Source organism: Perna viridis, chromosome 8 (genome assembly GCF_037379345.1).
Source record: "Perna viridis isolate PV_CMFRI_1.1 ecotype Kerala chromosome 8, ASM3737934v1, whole genome shotgun sequence".
Classification (NCBI taxonomy): Eukaryota; Metazoa; Mollusca; class Bivalvia; order Mytilida; family Mytilidae; genus Perna; species Perna viridis.
Window position 1 is genome coordinate 9166541 of NC_142452.1, and position 21253 is coordinate 9187793.

The 21253-nt window shown below is 33.8% G+C and overlaps 1 protein-coding gene and 2 pseudogenes across 1 annotated transcript; 1 reads left to right on the top strand and 2 right to left on the bottom strand.

Annotated features, from left to right (window-relative positions):
* Nucleotides 1-2320: 2320 nt before the first annotated feature.
* LOC148609216 (lewis-type alpha-(1,3)-fucosyltransferase-like) lies at nt 2321-4770 on the bottom strand. The gene is made up of 2 exons (XM_088540868.1): nt 4402-4770; nt 2321-3749 (listed from the first exon to the last, which is right to left on the bottom strand). Exons 1-2 carry the CDS (start codon nt 4421-4423, stop codon nt 2665-2667), a joined length of 1107 nt encoding a protein of 368 aa, XP_088396994.1. The 5' UTR covers nt 4424-4770; the 3' UTR covers nt 2321-2664.
* Nucleotides 4771-11744: 6974 nt separating this feature from the next.
* Nucleotides 11745-13114, bottom strand: LOC148609217 (uncharacterized; annotated as a pseudogene).
* A 2153-nt stretch (nt 13115-15267) lies between these two features.
* Nucleotides 15268-16839, top strand: LOC148609218 (uncharacterized; annotated as a pseudogene).
* The last annotated feature ends 4414 nt before the right edge of the window (nt 16840-21253 follow it).

Consider the following 21253-nt stretch of genomic DNA (forward strand, 5'->3'; position numbering starts at 1 on the left):
CCCAGGTGGTGGAATGGGGTACCCCTGGCGTGTTACATGCTGGGGTTGCCAGGCTATAATACGGAAAACCTGACCGCAAACCATAGTGGTGCACCGTGTTGGGAAAGATGCCTCGTTCCTCGCACGTTAAAGAACCCTACTGTGGTATTCTCCCGGAGTAGGAGCCATAGGGCTCCGCCACAGGAGGCTAAATTGCCCGACCCTACCCACCTCTCCCTATTTTCAGTTGCAATCAAAATTTGTCGACCCCATTGTCCTTGTGGCCAATCCCTTTTTCATTTCATCATCATTTTATCATCAATTTCATGTTCATCGTCTGAATATAGCTAAACCATTGCTGCTCGGACGTTAAACCCCAACAAACAAACAAACAAAAACTTGGTCCATGCCCCGAGCTTTTAGTGAAGTCCAGGTAATTATTTACTGCAGTTGCTTTGTACAATGTAAGTAATATTTTGGTTATTTAATATTCTTTGTTGTGCTTATTTGTTTTTCATATATGGTCTTTGTCCCTGGACCATCTTCTTTTTATTTCCGCTAGAATCTTGGTTCCTTGGATTACTCTTTAACCATTAAGAATAGTTTTTGGCATATGGTACGACGTTTTCACCTATACAAATTCAGTAGTGAATATCGAAAGATATGATAAGATAGATTTTGTAAAACAAGAGGCTCCCAGGAGCCTGAATCGCTGTTGTTGAATTTTGCCTTTCAAAGGCAATAAATTAAACAAGAAGTTGTCCAACAATTTTGACTCAAGAAATCTTTGGTAGGACTGTCACAAGATCTTCTCAACAATTGAAAGTTTCTTTTAATCTATCATAGTTTTCAAGATATTGACTGAAAACCACTAAAACAAGTCAGTTTTCCTCTTTCAAGGGCAATGACACTTACAAGGAGTCTGAAGACTTTTGTAGTCCTAATAATGTGGATCATTTCTGCTATTGAAAGAACTTGGATAAACCTAACGGTTTTGGAGATATATATGAAAAACTACTGTCTGACCCCTATGTTCTATTTTTAGTAACGGCGGCAATGTTTTTCGACAAATCACACATCCCACATCAGTTCTATGCAGTATACCCCAAGGAACATTCATACCAAGTTTGGTTTCAATTGGTCAAGTAGTGTCAGAAGCGAAGATTTTTGAAAGAAATAACATTAAAAATAGCAAAAATCGTTGAAAAAGGCAATAACTTCAACATGGCTTCACGGATTAAAACCAAAATTTGACTAGAAATAGATCTCGTCATGCTGAACACTTTAATTTAGTCAAAATTTAGCTAAACCTATTGATTTAGGAGATATATATGAAAAACTTCTGTCTGACCCCTATGTTCTATTTTTAGTAACGGCGGCCATGTTTTTTCGACGAATCAAAAATCCCAACAAAAGTTTTATGCAGGATACCCCAAGGAACATTCATGCCAAGGTTGGTTCTAATGGCAATAGCTCACATGGCCAGGTGAACTAAAAAGGTACGATTTCAAAAATCTGATTGAAAATTGCTAGTATCTTTACACAAGGAGCTCGTTTGGAATAAATACATTTCTTTACTATCGCATGTTAATATTTTAGACTGCTCATTCTTTACTGAAATTTATCGCATATGAAATAAAAAGCCAACGTGTATAAATCATGTAAATGTTAAATCAAGGAGAAAAAATATTCTTTGTAAGTATATATTTCAAGTCGCGTTGTTTAATATTGGTTCTTGTGACAAAAGAAACTAATATAATGGTCTGTTGTTCATGTTTTGGCATGACCCCCAATGTCAAATTAGCTCCATGCTCTATTCAGCTATGTATGACGATGAAGTGATATACTCACATCAATTTTCATTAATAATACTTAGTTTTGAAATCTTTTTTAGAAATATTCCTCTCGAATGAACCTTAGTAAAAAAAAAAGCCATATATATATATACACAAAATTATATAAGTCTAAATGATTGTACAACGAAACCGATCAAGATGTTAATACACTAAAATAATGAAGAATAAAAAAAATATTTATTTTTAAATATTTAGTTTTAATATTTAGTTTTACACCCCTCCATTGGTGTACCTAGTCCATGGTCCAGTAACTTAGTGGAATCTGAGTTATCCATTTCATTACTTAAGTTTCTATGTGCATGTCATTTTGATTTTTTCATGTTCTTTATTTTTGTTTATATTAACGTTATTCGTCGTTCATCATCCGCCCCGAAAACCAATAAAATTTGTGTAATTTATTATTTTTTGTCAATGTCGCTATGTAAATCATTTTCCTTTCCTTTCAACTTGTCAATAGTAAAATGATACAAATAATAACAAAAAAAATGTTGAGCATTTTTTCAATAAGTTCAACGAAACTAAAATTTTAACATGTTAACAGTTGGCAATTAACAATCGCTTTGGCATGAACAAATGTATGTCTCTGTCTCGATTTTATGATAATATTCTCCACATTTTCTCACCACAGTAATACATTGATAATAAATAAAATTCTGCCAGCATTGTAAATCGCAATTATAATAATAATTATATTATGACAAATTAAAATATTTTAAGAAATCTTTACGTTATTATAGCATTTGCTAATTCTTTGAATGATATAATGACCATTTTGGCAGTGGAATTCATGAACGATCGAATTCTCCGTCATATATCTCTAAGAATAATGCTATAAATCTTTAGGTCCAATACAACCCCGATGTGATATCCACTTTGGAATGGATAAATTCAGTTGTCTAGGTACATGATTATTAAGGTTTGAACAGATAGAACAGTACATATTTCCGCCAGCTGTACGATTGTACTTATCCTTTTCTGATAAATATTGTGTGTACAGTGTTTCGTTTTCTCCGACTTGCTTTAAGTAATTTGCTAATTCTTGCGGAGAATTAAAATCTATAGCAGGAATAAACGTTCCAATTGGAAGTAATTCTTTTGCATTAGGAGCACCTCGAACTACTGGTACTATATCATATTTTTCATCATAAAACCGGAATATCTTTTCAGTCATGTAATCTAAACATAGCGAATTTTCAAAAGATATATAAAACTTATAAGTTTTACTAAGTTCTCCGAAACAGTTACCAAGACAACGCTTACGACCACAATGACCAAATATAGTGACATTGATAACTTCGCTCATTTTCTTGACGTAAACATCCCTTCTTGATTGTGGTCCACAATGACTGACTACCCATGCAACATCATTTGTCTTTCTATTAAATATTTCGGAATAATTTTTAGGTTCAAGACAGTTGTCATTTACTCTCACTAGTTTTCCATATGCTGAATGTATTTCAGAGTCATTTCTGTAACTGAAAGTCCAATCGAAAATTCCTTGCCACTCTTTCCTCCTATAATGTCTGCGAGTATACACTGGTGATTCCATAGAAGCAAAGATCCAAATTTGACTAGGAATTTTTTTAGGAGGCTTTATTCCCATATTATTATGGTGAAATAAAACGACATCACTTTTATTATAATCGTCCTTGTTTACGGACATTTGACAATTTTGAAACTCACAACTATATTTTCCTTTTAGAATATTATTCACCTTCATCCACGGAGGTTTTGCATATAAAAGTATAAGGTACGTTTTGTTACGTTTAATCCAAAGATTTCCAAATACACCTTGCAAGCCCCTTTGTATCTTATGTAAATTATTTATGTCTGAACTTAATAGAATAATAACAGTACAAATACAAATCAATAGAAAGACATAAACTGTTTGGACCGATGGAATATTTGACTTCTCTGAAACGACAAAACAAAACAGACATTACCTAGATATTGCAAACATGTTTGAAAATATGTCTTTATAGTGAAAAAATCCAGTTTTGGAAGGATAAATTTTCCATACATAAGAAAAACATGATTTAATTATTTTGTTCGCACAATGTTTTTTTTCATTCTTTGTATGTCCCTATCAGGCTACGTAGTTTTCATATTTTAAACCTTGAACATATAGACCAGAGCAAGCTGCTCTTGGAATGTCATAAAAAATGAATTTTATTAAATAGAAAGTGTAACCTTATTTTATTATAGCCTTTGTGCAAACATAGGTGCTAATAAAAACCCCATAAACTCGTTTTAAATACACACAACCTGCAGTTGTATTATATCTTTCGCTTGAGTAATTAAAACAATGCTACTACCCAGGATATTTACGCCTTTTGCGATAAAAGAAATTGAAAAAAAAGGACATTTTACTTTATTTTTTTAACAAAAATCATTTGACCAAGACCAAATCTTCATGACTCTTTTTCTTTAAATTATAGCTATTCATGGGAGATAAGAATCTTATAGTCAACATGAATTAAGATAATATACTAATAAATATTGCTGTTTTATTCCTTGTATTGTATTTTTATAGAAATACAAAACTACATAATCATTACTTTCTCACCTTTCTTGGAAGGGGAGCCCATTTCCACGACTGTTATAATGCACAATTTATCACTTGTGTGTGTAGTCAACTAGAGTGAAGCTATTTAATAACACTGCTTAAAATACTCCTTTGATGGAATCTGCGCATGTGCAGGAAGATGGCCGCATTTATTTTGAACAGAGGAAAATATATCGGAAATAAGTGTGTCCTCTACATCTAGTAACACTTACATTTAAATTTTATACCACCAGACCATCGTTCCTATGACCGCTAACCCATACAATCATCTTTGGGTCATAAATTCAACGATTTGCTGAATTATATTCAGAATAAGCTGTTGTTACTCGCCACTAACGCCACTTCCAGAAATAAACATGTACTACAACTATCTGGTGATCCCGCAACACATGCAATAAACTATCAACTGCTGCAGGAAATACAAACTAGACTTTAAAAACAGGTAGACATATAAAACATCTACTTAAATATGACTTTTGCTAACGATCTAAATATTGAACTTTCCATCTCGCTTTTCTACCACCTCAAATACTCTAGGTTACAGCCTCTACAGTCCCAGTGAAACTTCGACAGTCACAGATATCTGATATTATTATTAATCAGCGGTTACGTGCCTGTAAACCCAGGTCCTTCCAAGCATCTGTGTGGTTACACTGATTGTCGTACAACAGTTGCTAAAAATCACCGGGCAGTTATTTGTGAATCATGTTTCTACTGGTGGCATATGAAATGTGCTGACATTACACCTAAGCAGTCGGACAACTCAGCGGTAGCGAAGATCCTTGGTTATGTAAAATCTGTATGAGCTTTCAATTTTCAGACTCGTTCTTTGAACATCATTCACTAGACTTGAACACAGACGACTCGATCTCTAGTTACACCAACAACATATGTATCTTTGACGAAATAAAAACTGTGCGAAAAAATCATTTGAACAAAGTTATGGTATCCCATTTAAATATAAACAGTCTCAAATCCAAAGTCTCTGAAATATATGACCTATTAAATGACAGGATTGTAGACTTATTTTTCATATCAGAGACCATATTAGACTCCACATATAGAGACAATCTTTACAATGTACCTGGATTCAAAATGGAAAGACGTGACCGTAACATTCATGGGGGAAGACTTGTATCTTATATAAGATCCGACATACCAGCTAGAAGACGATCTGATGTAGAATCTGACAACATTGAAAACATTATATATGAAATTACACTTCATAAGACGAAATGGTGTATTTTGGGTATATATATATATATATATATATATATATATATATATATATATATAGACAACCAAATATATCAAATGATGAATTTAGTAGAGTTTTCACGTTACTAATACATAAATGTATGACTTATTATGATAATTATATGGTAATTGGGGACTTAAACAATGATTTATTATGTGATAATAGAGGTAAAACATTAATAGAACTGATGAAACTTTTTGATTAAACCAACTTAGTGAAAAATGCAACTTGTTTTATGAAAGACTGCAAAGAGTCACTTTTAGATGTAATATTAACAAATAACAAAAAACTATGTATAAAAACACTAAATTTTGCAACAGGAATCAGTGATTGTCATAACATGATTAGTACCATCATTAATAATACATCAACAAGAAATGAAAAGAATAAAATTAAATATAGGAGTTTCAAGAATCTAGATGTTGTTGCTTTAAATGAAGATCTTTCAAAAGTAAATGTTAAAACATCAACTATTGATAATGAAAATGATATTGAAAATATGTACAATCAATTTGAACCCAATATAAATGGTATTTTTGACCAACATGTCCCAATTAAAGAAAAATATTGTTCCACTAAAAATCAATTACCATACATGAATCGTCAACTGAGAAAAGCTATTTTGATACGAAAATGTACTATACAAAATATTTAAAAAACAAAAACTCTGGAAATTGGGAAAGATATAGGAAACAAGGCAATTTGGTTAACAAACTTAAAAGAAAGTCTGAAAATAATTATGTTCAAGAGCGATGTTTGGGTGGAAGTAAATCTAGCGACTTCTGGAATACTATGAAACCTTACTTGTCAAAAAAAATCATACAGTTCTAAGAACAAAATTATTATACAGGAAGGCGATACTATAATATCTGACAACCAAGAGTTTTCAATGAATATTTTGTAAATGTTACCAAAGATAGTGGCAAGGACTATATTTTTAATGAAAAAAATCATCCCAGCTTATAAAAAATTGAAGAGAAAAAAATTGAAAAAAATGCTTTTAAATTTGTTCATACAAATGAAATCTTTGTATCCAAAGTGATAGATAAATTTAATATTAAAAAGGCAACAGAAGTGGACAAGACATCAGTGAAATTACTGAAGCTGGCTAAACCATTTCTAGTTAATCCTTTCACCAGGTTGATCAACTGTTCAATTGACTTTTGTTATTTCCCAAACAGACTGAAAGAGGCTCAAGTTGTTCCTCTTTTCAAGAAAAAAGATCTATATCAAATTATAGACCTGTCAGTATCAGTTGCCTGTTCCTTCAAAAATGTTTGAAAAAGTTTTATCTGAACAACTGTCCTCTTATTTTGAAAATATTTTTGATATGTTCCTATGTGCATTTGGCAAAGGTCATGGTTGCCAAACAACTTTATTAAAACTTTTGGAAGACTGGAAAAGGGCCTTGGATAATACCGAATAGCTAGCTGCATATTAATGAACCTATCCAAGGCCTTTGACTGTCTTCCACATGACATTCTCCTCAATAAATTATCAGCTTATGGTTTGATTAATAACTCCACTAAACTACTTATATCACCTTTCGGATATAAAACAGCAAATATTAAAATTGGCAGCACTGTTAGCATGTGGGAAAAAATTCAAAAAGGGGTTCCACAAGGATCAATATTTGGACGTTACTTTTTAATGTTTTTATTAATGACATTTTTTACTTTATTAAGTTTCAGGCAATTGCTGTAGGAAAGAAAACATTTGATAAAAAGCCTGTATTTAATATTGGTGAAGCAAACATAAGTTGTGATGATGTTGTTAAACTACTTGGTGTAGATATTGATTTCAGACTGAATTTTGATTATCATATTGCCAACATATGCAAAAAAACAGTGCCGCAATTAAATATATTAAAACGCATTGCTAAAAATCTTAGCAAACTCAATAGATTAACGATTTTTTTACACATTTATCTTGTCGAATTTCAATTTATGTCCTATTTCATGGCATTTTTGTTCTGAAAAAAATACAATTAAAATTGAAAAGATACAAGAAAGAGCCTTGAGATTTGTTTATTTTGATAACACTTCTACTTATGATGAATTTTTAGCTAAAGTTAAATTACCTAATTTAGATATTCGCAGAACAAGATTAATGGCAATTGAAACTTTTAAAATTATTAATGGTATTGCTCCAACTGTATTGAGTAATTTATGACATAAAAGAGAAAGTCATTATAATTTTCGCTATACAAATATTTTACAGGTACCTCAAATTCGAACCACAAAGTATGGTAAGAACTCATTCAGCTATGCAGCTCCAGTTCTCTGGAACTCTCTATCCGAAAACTTTAGGACATGTAATAACTTTAACCATTTCAAGCAACTTATATATGAAATTATTCTGGCAAAGACTGTAAATGTGTTATTTGCAAATCTTAAAATGGTAGCTGCATGGATGAATCTCTATTTTTTTATGTTTTTATGCTTTTTTTTTGCTGCAGGTTAGTAGTGCTAGTATCTTTTATTATGTAGTTTAATTCTTCTTTTTGTCTTTATTTTGTGCTTCTTATTTTTAGTTTGATTGTAAGCTTATGCATGACTGTTTGCTTGCTTATGTTGTGATTATCCTTATCTGCTTATTATACTGTCAAAGTGTTTCTGTCAATTGTTTTTGTGTAGCAATGTTTGTCTATGTTTGAATGTATGTATATAATTATATATGCATGTATGTGTATTTGTTTTCATGCTGTTTTATTGTTTAGTCGGTTCAAAAGTTAACAAGAGCTTATGTTTTTTTTACCTGTTATAATGTCTTGCCGACTTAAAATAAAGCTTATTTGAATTTGAATGTACAACTATCGGAAAACTACGGAGCCCCAATAGGTCCATATCGAAGAAATAAATATATAGTGTGCACATCAACTATTTTAAGCACATATTTAATTATTTCGTGCACACATGATAACTACATGTATACAGGTATTGTATAATATTTTTATAGTATTTCAATAACAAAGATAATATTATGAACTGAAGTGAAATGTTTCAAGTCAGTATTAAACGCCATGAATGAGCATATACGATCCTACTTCGAAATGGGTCTCGATTATTAAGAAAAAATTGAAATCCGTGCTCAGATTGATTTATTGTTCGACTTTAAAGCCCGAGCAGCAATATTTCAGCTATATTCAGGCGATGAACATGAAATTGATGATAAAATGAACATGAAATGATGATGATGATGGTGATGAAATGAAAAAGGGACGGGATACAAGAGCAGCAGGGTCGATAAAATTTAGATTGCCACTGGAAAAAGGAAGGGATGGGTAGGGTCTGGCAATTTAGCCTCCTTAGGGTTAGCGCAAAGGTCCCTACTCCCATCGAACACCACAGCAGGGTTCTTTAACGTGCGAAGAACATGGCATCTTTCCCAACACGGTGCACCACTATGGTTTGCGGTCAGGTTTTCCGTACTATGGCCTGACAACTCTAGCATGTAACACGCCAGGGGTATCCCATTCCACCACCTTGGGCACACAACCCAGTTGCTCTGTAGGCAGAGCGGCTAGCCCCTGGCTAGGTTTCTGAGCACTACTTAGTCGCCTTTTACGACAAGCTTAGCGCTGCTGCAGACCTATTCGTTTGATACCCGGACCTACACGTGGCCCGTGTTCAGAACCATCTCTAGATCATTTGATGAGACACTTTATGATACAGTTGATTGAATGGTTTTTAACGTTCAAACGCCAATATGTCAGCTATGTCCGAGCAATGAATTTGAAATGATAATGAAATGAAATTGGGATGGGATACAAGGATAGTAGAGTCGACAAAATTTGTAAAAAAAGGAGAGGGATAAGGTCGGGTAATTTAGCCTCATGTGTCGGAGAGCCAAGGTTTCTATTCCTATCAAATAATACAGCAGGGTTCTTCAACGTGCGAGGAACGTGGAATCTTTCCCAACACGTTGCACCACTCGCAGTCAGGATTTCCGTATTATGGCCTGACAACCCCAGCATGCCAGGAGTATCCGACTCCATCACCTAGGGCACGTAATCCAGTTGCTCTCTGGGCAGAGCGCCCTAGGCCCCGTCGAGGGTTCTGAGAACTCTATAGTCGTGGTTATGTTGCTACAAGATTGAAGTCGTCAATACAGAAGTTTTATGGTCGTCATCATGAACTCGTGGATCGTTATGGTGTATCTATCTGCACCATGAAAACTGATTTATTCAAAAGTTCATAGTTTTTCTTTCCTCGTTTGTCTACCTCGGACTTGACTTTTTATGAGCAACTCGGCGGGTGTTTCTAGAAAAGCAGAGGACGCTTACCCTACCGGTGCACCTGGTCCATGATCCCAGTTGTGGGTGTGTGTCTGTTTTCCATGTCTGGTTTTTGTCCCTGCATTCCATTCTTTTGATTACCGCTGTAACCTTGGTTCCCTTGATTACCCTTCCTTCTGTCCCTTCCCATTTTTCATCATCATTTCATGTTCATTTTATCATCCATTTCATGTTCATCGCCTGAATATAGCTCAAATATTGCTGCTCGGGCGTTAAACCCCAACAATCAATCAATCAATAACACTGAAGAACTCGAAGAAAAATGTACGGCGAACGCAGGTTTGACAAAGCATCAGCAACATTATGGAACAGTCTTCCAGATAATATTCGGCATGTACAATCTAAAGATATTTTTAAGAAACTTGTCAAGACTTATCTTTTTAGACTAGCGTATGGTGACAGTATCTGAGTGTACATATTGTGTCTTCTTGTTTCTCAATTAGCTTTTTACTATACAATTAATGTAAATAATGTGCTTTTTCCATTTTTATCTATTTTTGCTCTTTTTATCATAATTTTTAACTTTTTGTTAAAATGTAGATGATTTTCTCAACTTTATTTTGATATTCTTATTTCTTTTTCAGTAAATTTTAAGCCTGCTTGCCTCATATTTTCCCTTTTTTGGTACATACTTTTAATAAATGATATTTTCATAGTGTCATATATTCAATGCATTCATCTCTTGTTAAAAAATTTTAACGATGAATTAATTGGTTTTTAAATTTTAAATTTTTCCCGTAGGTTTTTGTATTATTATACGTTTTATTTATCAATGTAGTATTTCCTGCATGTTTTCATATTGTACAGCGCTTAGAGTAATTTTTTATTAGATGAGCGATTTATGAATATTGTATAGTGATAATAAAACAATACATTAACTATATCTTAAATGACTACACGCGGAATATTTTAAAGATTATTCGGCATTACAATTAAACTTAAATTAAACCCCAAAAAAAAAATAATAAAAAATACAAAACAAAAACAAGACAAAACAAACAAAGTAACAAAACAAAAACAAACAAGAACTAACTATTAACAAACAAGATGTTTGTGTAGCTGGCATATGTAACTTTGCATGCATGTACATTATGTACTATTTAATTGGAGGTCAAAGGGAGGTAACAAAGATACTATCTTTCTATACTGAATCACACTGTAGGTCTCAGTATCGTATTAATTTTCCTATAGACGTCTATAGTGAAGTGCATATTTTTAGGATTTTTAAAAAAAATATGTAAATTGATTCAATAAAACTTTCACTTATGTAGCATTTCTAAGGACATGTGAAAAAATAATTTCCCGCAAAGAAAATAGGGTGAGTCCACGAAGATCGGACAGAAAAGTAGTCTCGAACTATAAATAGCCATTTTCCCTACTTTCACTTTCGTTTTGTACTCACCAAACCAACCTTTTCAGTGGAACATTTTTATTATATTATGTTAGATTTTCTTTTTAAAAAGTTCTTCATCTTACAGTGTGATGTTTGCTCTATTTTATAAGTCATTGTTCATATCTTTTGACAAAATATTAGTTTGTAGAGAGGCAAAAAGAAAATGCACTATATTTTTATAGCATCCATGTTTTAACGTACACCTGCTCAGGGATATGCAATACGATACTGGTACCAAAAGACTCTTGTTTAGTACTTGACTCAGTTATTGAATATACTTAATACACTGAACACGACCCGGGTTAAACGCTCTGCATTTTACTGGACAATTTCATGTTCAGTAAATTCAGTGTATGTTCAGTGCATTTTGGCCGTTTCAGTAAATGTACGGCATACTAGTGCAGAGGTCTGTTCTTATGCAAACTATGTGCGTTTCTGGAACTGGTGATATGAACTTTTTGTATATATATGCAAGTTCCGTCTAGGACCAATACAGCAAAATCATCTTGATTACCAGCATATAATGTTTTTGCTGTGGGTGTTACAACAAACTCAGAATGGTCAGTGTAGTTAAATACTATAAATAATGGCACACAGTTTTTGATAAGAGATTCCCGTGCATAATGAACATATCTACGATTCTTATATGACTTCAGGCTGAAGAAAGTTCTCAAGATCACAATAGATAAGCCAATTTGGGGCTTCACCAACAAAATGCCGAATCACGTACGCACAGAATGTACATCGGAATTCCTCAAGGCTTTGACATGCAAGGCAACAACGTCAAACTTACTTCTAGTTAAACCAATTAAATTGACAAAATCGTCATCCGATAATGATATTTGGACGTCAAAATTCAACTTTCCAACATCTTTTAACATGGAGCGTGTTCTTGTGAGCAAAGCATTTATGTCAGTTCTATTCAGAAATGTTGTCTGTGATGTTTTCGTCAAGACATTTAAAGCATCTTGCTTAAAATAGTTTCCTTTTAAAAGATTCCAGCAACATCTGCTATTTGTGGCAATAACATATCCTTTATTAATAAACGCTTGGGTTCTAGCCTCGTTTGACCACAATCAAACAGTGTCTGCTGGTATTTTACTTTTTGCACACTATACATCTGCGATGTGATTTTGCTGTTGAGGCTATCTGAAGTTGAATCGTTTTAGGACTTATATTAGATTCTGCTGATTCAGTTTCCGAATCTTCATTTACAAAATTACCATTCGCAACAATCAATTCTTCGACCGAATGTGCTTTGGTTTCGCGACAAACTCTAGTTCTGCATTTGGAACAATCATAAACACGTCTACTCAGAATTGTCTGTATATGCGATCTCAAGATTAGAAGTTGATATAGCGCGTCGATCATTTTCCTTTAGATGTGTTTTTAAACATATGACACAGATATAATTTTGTTGAGTTGGCACGTCCGGATGAACTGTAAAGAAACAAAGCACTATCAAAACAGTATTTTTAATACAGTATTTGATTTTTCAAAACCAAACTACATAACTAGAAATTGTTTAAGATTAGTTACATATGTCACAATATTGAAAACTCACAATGTCGCTCCCGGTTTCCATACTCTCATATTCCCGGTTTCCATTCCTCCTGGTTCCCGGGTTCCCCCTCTACATCCCTCAAATATACAAATGGTCACTCCCTATACGAAAAGCATCTTGTATTAATTAGTTACCATTGATGTTATATAAGGTAAAGCAGACAGCCTCAAACAGAACAATGGCAAATATTGAACTCTTCATTTCACCATGTTGAATCCACTAAAATTTGTATAATCTATAATACAATGTTTAAATTGTAAAGACATGTCCACAGTTGAATATGACAAAAAATCCCGTCGTCGAGATTCCAACCGCTATCGCTTGATCTGTAGTTGGCCACGCCACGACGAACTATCCAACATAAGTGAAAAATATGTATTTATTCATACTTTCGGTACATAAACATCTTTTGTAATCTTTGAACCTGGGTCGTTTGCGAAAATAAATAATTTAGATCAGATTTCACGTACACCCTAGGGACGAAAAGAAAATGCATTATTGAATCTAGTTGCATTTTTGTATTTTGCAAGACAGAATATTTACAACCATCATATATTAAAAGCCAAAAGTATTTTAACACTGTAATCACCGAGTCACTGCTGCAATTATTCCAGGGAAAATGTAAATAGATGTTATTTTACATCAAAATACATATAATTAGTAAATATGTAGTAAAAAGGGGAAAAAATATTTGCAAGTGCTGAGAATCGAATCGGCATCGTCTTCTTTATAGTCCGGCGCGCTTTTTTTTTTAATCTTTATTGATAAACCGGCATGCTAACCATTACGCCATTGCATCCCATTTACAATTCATGACGATATATCTACTATTTATACTTTCGGTAAATATAAACATTTCGTAATATTTTATATGTATATTAAAACTACGGCCGCTTGTAGGAAATAATATTAAGCGAACATCTCGGACACACTACACCCAAGAGACGAACAAGTTGCATTCATGATTCCGATCGCAACTTTGTCGTCTGCAAAATAGACCCCCCTAACAAATAAAAGGTCTTAACCTCCACAAAATGTTCAAAGAAGCTAACTAATAGATCAGGAAATATTAAGATCTTGCAAGATAAAAACGAAAGACCTTGATTTTCCCCCATATAATTTCCCCATAAAAATATCCTTTGACCCCATTTCTATGTCGTGTTTGAATATAAAATGCTGATTATCGATTCCATAAAATATTAATCAATTCTGGCGGTGAAAAAACGTTACCAGTTAATATTATAGCCACTTACCAATCAGACGAACATGTTGACATCGCTTCAGAAAAGTGCCGTCCCGTCACCGGTTACGTTCCGATATTATTGAGATGGTAAACAAAATCCATTTTTAAGCTACGTTTTTTTTTTTAGTTTTTGAGGGTCTTCGCCAATGTGACCCACGATTATGTCTTTTGAATATGATTCTGCTTTACGACAAGTGTCCAAAGCAATTTAGTTTTCTGTGGGTCACGTGGGCGGAGGAATTAAAAAAGTAGTTTGTGACGAAAATCGCATTTTCCCCTCGTTTTCCGTCTCTATGTTGTATTGAAGTCTTAAAAGATGCACTAGGTTGAACTACGATTAAAATACTAGGCATATAATGAAATTGAGATGTTTGGCCATCTTTTTCTTCTTTTTTAATTGGTAAGTTTGTCAAAAATGATTTTTTTTCTGAAATTGGGGGGGGGGGGGTAGTTGGCAAAAAGGGGCCTTAGCGTACTACATTCTTTCTTTTGCAGCCTGTCCAATAGCAACTTTCAAGTTTGCCCAAACGAAGTCAAACCTCTCCTTTTGTTATACCAATTTTAATTTTTAAGAAATGGTCTTCAGCAATGTTTAGTTCAAGACTGAAGCGAAGAAAAATGTAGCCAACACACATCTAAATACTGACACAAGCGATGAGTAGGACAGTTATCATTAATTATATGAACCCCTGGTTCCAGAGCTGAAAACCCATTTTCGGAAACACAGTTTCCGGCCTCATACATGTAAAAGAAATAAACTAGTGTGTCCTTGTCTGATGCACCATATATAAAGTTAAAGTATTTAATACCGTTTGACGGTACTATATGTAAAAATGCACCAGTTATAAGTTTTAAGCCGCTTTCATCCTAGAACCACCTTTCAAAATGTCTGTATCAGTTGCGTGCATTGATTTATTGGATTTATCGGCTTCATTCCAAGGCCAAACAAAACTTTTTTTTGTAAGAATATTGTAGGATATTACTGACATGCAATTCAGATGACCAAAGAGGTGAAATGTACAACTGTGTTCTAAACATATTACTTAATTACCAAAACATTGTCAAAACGTTTATCAATGTCATTGCAAGATGTCTCTATGAAGCACATGGAATGGATGATACGTATGAAGATGATGTCACATTTTGTAACTGTGATGCTTGTGTTTTATGTAAACAAATATTTGAAGGCGTGGTATCACTCTTCTTAAAAGTGTCAGTATGTCAATTTAGGAGCGATTTTTTATCAGCACTATCAGATGAAAAAAGTAAGGCTTGAAGGATTTATTGATTGATTGTTGGGGTTTAACGTCCGAGCAGCACTATTTCAGCTATATTCAGACGATGAACATGAAATGGGTGATAAAATGAACATGAAATGATGATAAAATAAATAAGGGATGGGACACAAGGGCAAAAAGTCGACAAATTTAGATTGCCACTAGAAAAAAGGAGGGATGGGTAAGGTCGGGCAATTTAGCCTCCTGTGGCGGAGCGCAAAGGTTCCTACTCCTATCGAATACCACAGCAGGGTTTTTTAACGTGCGAGAAATGTACCATCTTTCCCAACACGGTGCACCACTATGGTTTGCGGTCAGATTTTCCGTATTATAGCCTGACAATCCCAGCATATAAAATGCTAGGGTACCCCATTCCACCACCTGGGGCACACATTCGAGTTGCTTTGTGGGCAGAGCGCTTAGCCCCCGGCTAGGTTTCTGAGCACTATTTAGTCGCCTTTTACGACAAGCTTAGCGCTGCTGCAGGCCTATTCTTTTCACACCCGGACCTGCACGGGGGTAAAGCTTTAAGAAAGAAGGCCACGAACAAACTTAAATCAGAAATCAAACCTTTTGGTATGAATGTCATGAAACAAGATCCTACAGAAAATAAGCAAGAGTTTCATCTTAGACTCAAAAGTGAACTAGTTCAGAACAATAAGATATTAGAGAAATTTATTAAGGCTGATCTTATTATTATCTCCAACGCACTCAAAAAGTATTAGCTTGCGATGCAGTTCCACACCAACAAAAATTGAATGAGATTACATGAAATATGAAAACGTTATCTGTGACTTAAATAGTTATGCCTGATAATCAACAAGACCTCTATGTTGGAGAGTTAATGCAAGAGACAGATAAAATATTAGCTTTGAACAATTCTCAATATAAACATGCTCTTCCTAGCACCTTTGGTGCTTAGTTAAAACTTCTGGCATTCAATTACAACATGATCTTCAATCCAGTACTTCTAATACAGAATTAAATTATGATGATCAAAATGAACAATGTGATAATGGAATTCTTATTTCAGGGTATGCTCTCAAATCAAATACAGTTCATAGTACAAAATGTTATTTTGTTCAAGAGAATGTAGAACTAGATGTAGGTAAGCCATGTGCCTAAAAAAAATTAACAAGAAAACAAGTGTTAAAGGAAAAGGAAAACCAAAATGCAAGAAAAGACGAAAAGGCAAAGGAAAAGGTAAAAAAAACCAAATTTCTGAAACTGAAAGTGATGATTTATGTGGAATTTGCAAAAAGCCATAAAAGGAGGGAGAAGATTGGATATGTTGTGACAAATGTAGTGGTTGGTACCACAGAGGTTGTATTGGTTTAGAGAATGAGACTGTTTGGGCAAATTATTCATCTGAAGCTATAAAGTATGCTTGTCCAATGTCCGAATAATTGACAAATGTTTCAGTGACGTCCTAACAATGAATTTAAAACACGTACAGATGGATTAAGAAGCATTAAATTTAAAAATGTAAATATAACCTATTAAACTGGCTTTTGCTAAATGGCTCTGCTCCTGGCGTAGTACCTCCGATATTGGACTTTCTGGAAATTGCTCACTGACCAAGAATGGCAACATTCATTGTACTGCAATAACTCAGGTAAGTTGAGTTAGAACTGTTGCCATTGTACATCCCTCTCTGTTGGCAAAAAAAAAAAAAATTCTATGACATCAGAGTTTATACGATTCGGAATAATTGAAGATGAATTAAGTTTTAATTTGTCCTTACACATTTCATCAAATATCAGATCCAGTTCGGTGTGATATTAGATGATTCTCATTATCTTTGATTTCTGAGTTTGACAATACTGATAACTCCCAGTCCCTGAGCCACTGTACCACTTTTCGGTTCTATTCTAATCTAATCTAATATCTCCAATGTCATGTATTGGACGGGGATCTCTAAAAACGTTAACACGGGTTTGTTCCAGCAGTTCGATAGATGATGCCAGTTCCACTTTTTCATCTCCCAAACTTTCTGCATCGCACTTCATCAAGTGCAGCATTTCTACGTGAAGTACATCTTAGGCTAAAACATTTCTCATCTTAGATTCACTACTTAAATTGAAATGTTAATGTGACAGGTTCTGGTGCACAGGAAGCAGATTTTTTTTTATATATCTCATATATATATGCATTTCTGTAATGTTCCCAATAAATGAAATGTTCATTACACAGAAGATGTATTTTAAATGTACTTTGCTTGCCACTCTAAGAAATCCTGTTGCGAATTTTCTTCATAATTCGAGAATAACCAATTACACGGGTTTGTTGAAGCAGTTCGATAGATGATGTCAGTTTCACATTTTTTTCTCCAAAATTTCTGGATAGCACTTCATCAAGTGCAGCATTTCTACGTTAAGCACATCTTAGGCTAAAGCATTTCTCATCTTTGATTCACTGTTTAAATTGAAATGTTCATGTGACAGTTTCTGGCATACAGGAAACGGATTGTTTGATATATCCAATAAATATGCATTTCTGAAATGTTCCCAATAAATGAAATGTCCATTACATAAAAGATGTCTTTTGAATGCACGTTGCCTGCCACTCTCAGAAATAGTGTTGCGAGTTTTCTTCATAATTTGAGAATAATCAATTATTACATAGATATATTGTGATGAGAGGAAAAACATAGTCTTATCTTTCATAGTTTTGACTGTAGATGATTTGAAATCATCCCCAAGTAACAGTTTTCCTAAATCATGATTTGTTTGTGTGCCATCCAAACTGATACATCTTATTCTAAAACCAAATGTCATGAGAAGATTAACAATATTCCAGAATAACAAATTTAGTTCCGCTGCTCATGCCGTTGTTGTCGAAAAATGAAACGGGGAAACCTAAAGCCGGTAAATCCCAAAAAGACAAATAGTAAGTGTTGCTTATTTGTTTGCCTCTTTTGTACCACAATAGATGCTGTTCATTGATTTAGATTCATCTAGAGCTTTTGTAAATCCAACTAAATATTTTTTTTTCAATTTTCACTGTAAAATTGTAAGTCACTTTGGACTGACGTTTCCTCTAAAATAAGACCACCTTCATCCCCGTCTTCTGGTAAATTTTGGTGTAATGCCTCATTTTTCATCCAATGACCAGAACAAGCTCCTTATTACGACCAGCTGTATGTTTAAATTAGTTTTTATAGTTTGTTTGTTTGTTTGTTGGGGTTTAACGTCCGAGCAGCAATATTTCAGCTATATTTAGTTTTTACAGATCTAAGGCAATTTCAGGGAGGTTAATATAACAAATCCACTATTTCTTAAATAGGTGAAACATTTTGGACTTCTTCACCACTATGTGAGACATAATCTGATCACAATAGGATTTCATAGCCTACCGTTTGGATGTGCTGATATTGCCTATATCTGAGAAACTAAAAATGAGAGTATTTTCACTCCTTTGCTACTTCATTAATGATAAGGTTAATATCATGACTGTCTGATTCATTCAATGCTATTGTGTCATTCTGACTGACTTTTGGCGCGGGCAAATCTGGATTTAGACCCCCTGAATTCAGTTTTTCTGTTGATTTACACTTTTAAGGATTTTTATCTAGAATAACCATGATCATCACGGTCAGTTTTTTTTTATTGATGTTATCATATAGTACATAGTTATGCTCTGAAAAGACCTTTGATGGTGATATTGTTGCATTTTTCACATTGCCACATTTATTGGTAATATTCTGAAAAGGTTTTCTTTCAAGTATATTATCACTATTTTTTTCTTGATTTTAGCAAACCATTGCATGCAGCACAGATCTTGACACTATGATGAGTCCTGACCTTTAAGACGAGACCACAGTTAACAGACATGTATACACAGGGTGCTTAGAGTTTTCATCATTAGTAATGGTAAATGTTTCTTTTATGACATTTTCATGATCTTTAGTGTTGATATTTTGTACACCATGACAATTCCATCCAAAATTCCTAAAACATTGTTTCTTTCCAAAACATAACTGTTCATTCCAAGCACATCAGGTTAAATCTTCATTCCACACATATTACAATAATAGTCCAAGTCATTTTGGAAAACCATTTCCATGATAACTCGATTACGATTTTAGTGAACTTTAATATATGATCAAGAGTGGTGCTATTTTAACTTTTCTTAAGAACTTTTCGTCAAAATGCGGAATACTATCAAAGGCTAAAGTGCTTTTAGTATGAAAAGGTGCATTTGTTCGCCAGGATATTCCATCGTACATTGTATACAATTGATATGGTTTGTCTTGTTCCTTCTCCTTTTTACATTTAGGTCTGGACATACCTTTGTCACTGCTCTAACAATTGCGTGTTTGTCCATTTTAGAGCTTTTATTTATTTCATTGCCATGTCATCCAGTGACATTTCCTGGTCTGTGGAAACTACAATTTTCTCTTGTAACCTACAACACAGCCCTCGTTTGTCTACCCCAGACTTGACTTTTTATGAGCAACTCGGTGGGTGTTTCTAGAAAAAGCAGAGGACGCTTACCATACCGGTGCACCTGGTCCATGCTCCCAGTTTTTAGTGGAGTCTGAGTTGCTCATTCACTTTTGTTACTTTGTATGTATGATTTTAGTTACTTTATGTTCTTTGTTGTGTATGTCTGTTTTCCATGTCTGGTCTTTGTTCCTGGATTACATTCTTTTGATTACCGCTATAACCTTGGTTCCCTTGAATACTTTTTTAAAAGAATTACATGTGTGCTTTCATGCATGTGTATGACATGAATGTGCAATAACAAGAACGTCTGTTGCTATGCTGAACATGTGATACCCTTTCAATTGAATATATTATCCTTATAATTCAAATGCACATAATTCCATAATAAAACAAGTAATAAACTATAGTTCAAAGTTTGGCCTCGTCCCTAATTATGTCAACGAGTTTAATTTCGAAATATAATAAAACGCTTCGCCGAGCGCTTCATGTTCATTTAGGGACCAATATGGAAAGTCAATTGCCTTTAATACATGCAGGAAATTTTGGATAGTCTAAGTATATGTCAGGCATAAAACAAGGTAAAAGTGGAGATTTAAGATGTTTTTATTCATCCTTAAGACTTGCTGCAATTGCCTAAAAAGTGTTTTTAGAAAGCAATGGAAAACTTCTACCATGTCTGGTTTAATTTTCCACTGGGTCTGAAAGGGGGCATAATCTCAATCGATAAAAATTGGTTGACTTAGCACAAAATTATTAAAATAGTGACAAGAAATGATTGAAATTATTTCCTATATGCAGAATCAAAACCAACATTTGACCCCAACTCTTAATCGCTCAGGTCAGGGAACAAAAATTTGGAAACTAGCCAAGAAATTAAAATTGCCCCTCCCCCCTTTTGGAGCGCCCCGCAATACGCTCAACATTTGACCTCCAATTCTTAATCTAAGTATGTCTCTGATAATTAAAATAAATCAATCATGTAATTAAAAAATAAGTGGAAAAAAAATTAACCCCATCCAGAACCTATAACAACTGACCTACATATATTTTTGCTTTGACCCTGATCTACCACCTCAGTTGCATGCTCATGCTTGGACGATTTTTCATATGAATCTAATCCTGACTTAGTCGAAAATAAATATTTTGATCTTCTAGGTTGAGACACTAGTAGGACATATATTTACTGAAACGGCCAAAATGCACTGAACCTGAATGTTAATGAAAAATGATATCATTTCATTCTTGTAATATTCGGGTATCTAGTTTTTTTACAATTATAAAATGGGATTTTCTTATATTTAAAATGTGATTTTTATTTACCAGAGTATAACAATTAAGCACTAAATGACTATTTTCTAAAAATATACTTATT

What these genes read in the sequence shown, in the direction of transcription:
- LOC148609216 (XM_088540868.1), bottom strand. Translation starts at nt 4,423, where the DNA reads ATGGGCTCCCCTTCCAAGAAAG. An exon ending in GGGCTCCCCTTCCAAGAAAG is followed by an intron (nt 3,750 to 4,401) that starts GTGAGAAAGTAA and finishes TTGTCGTTTCAG; the next exon opens with AGAAGTCAAATATTCCATCG.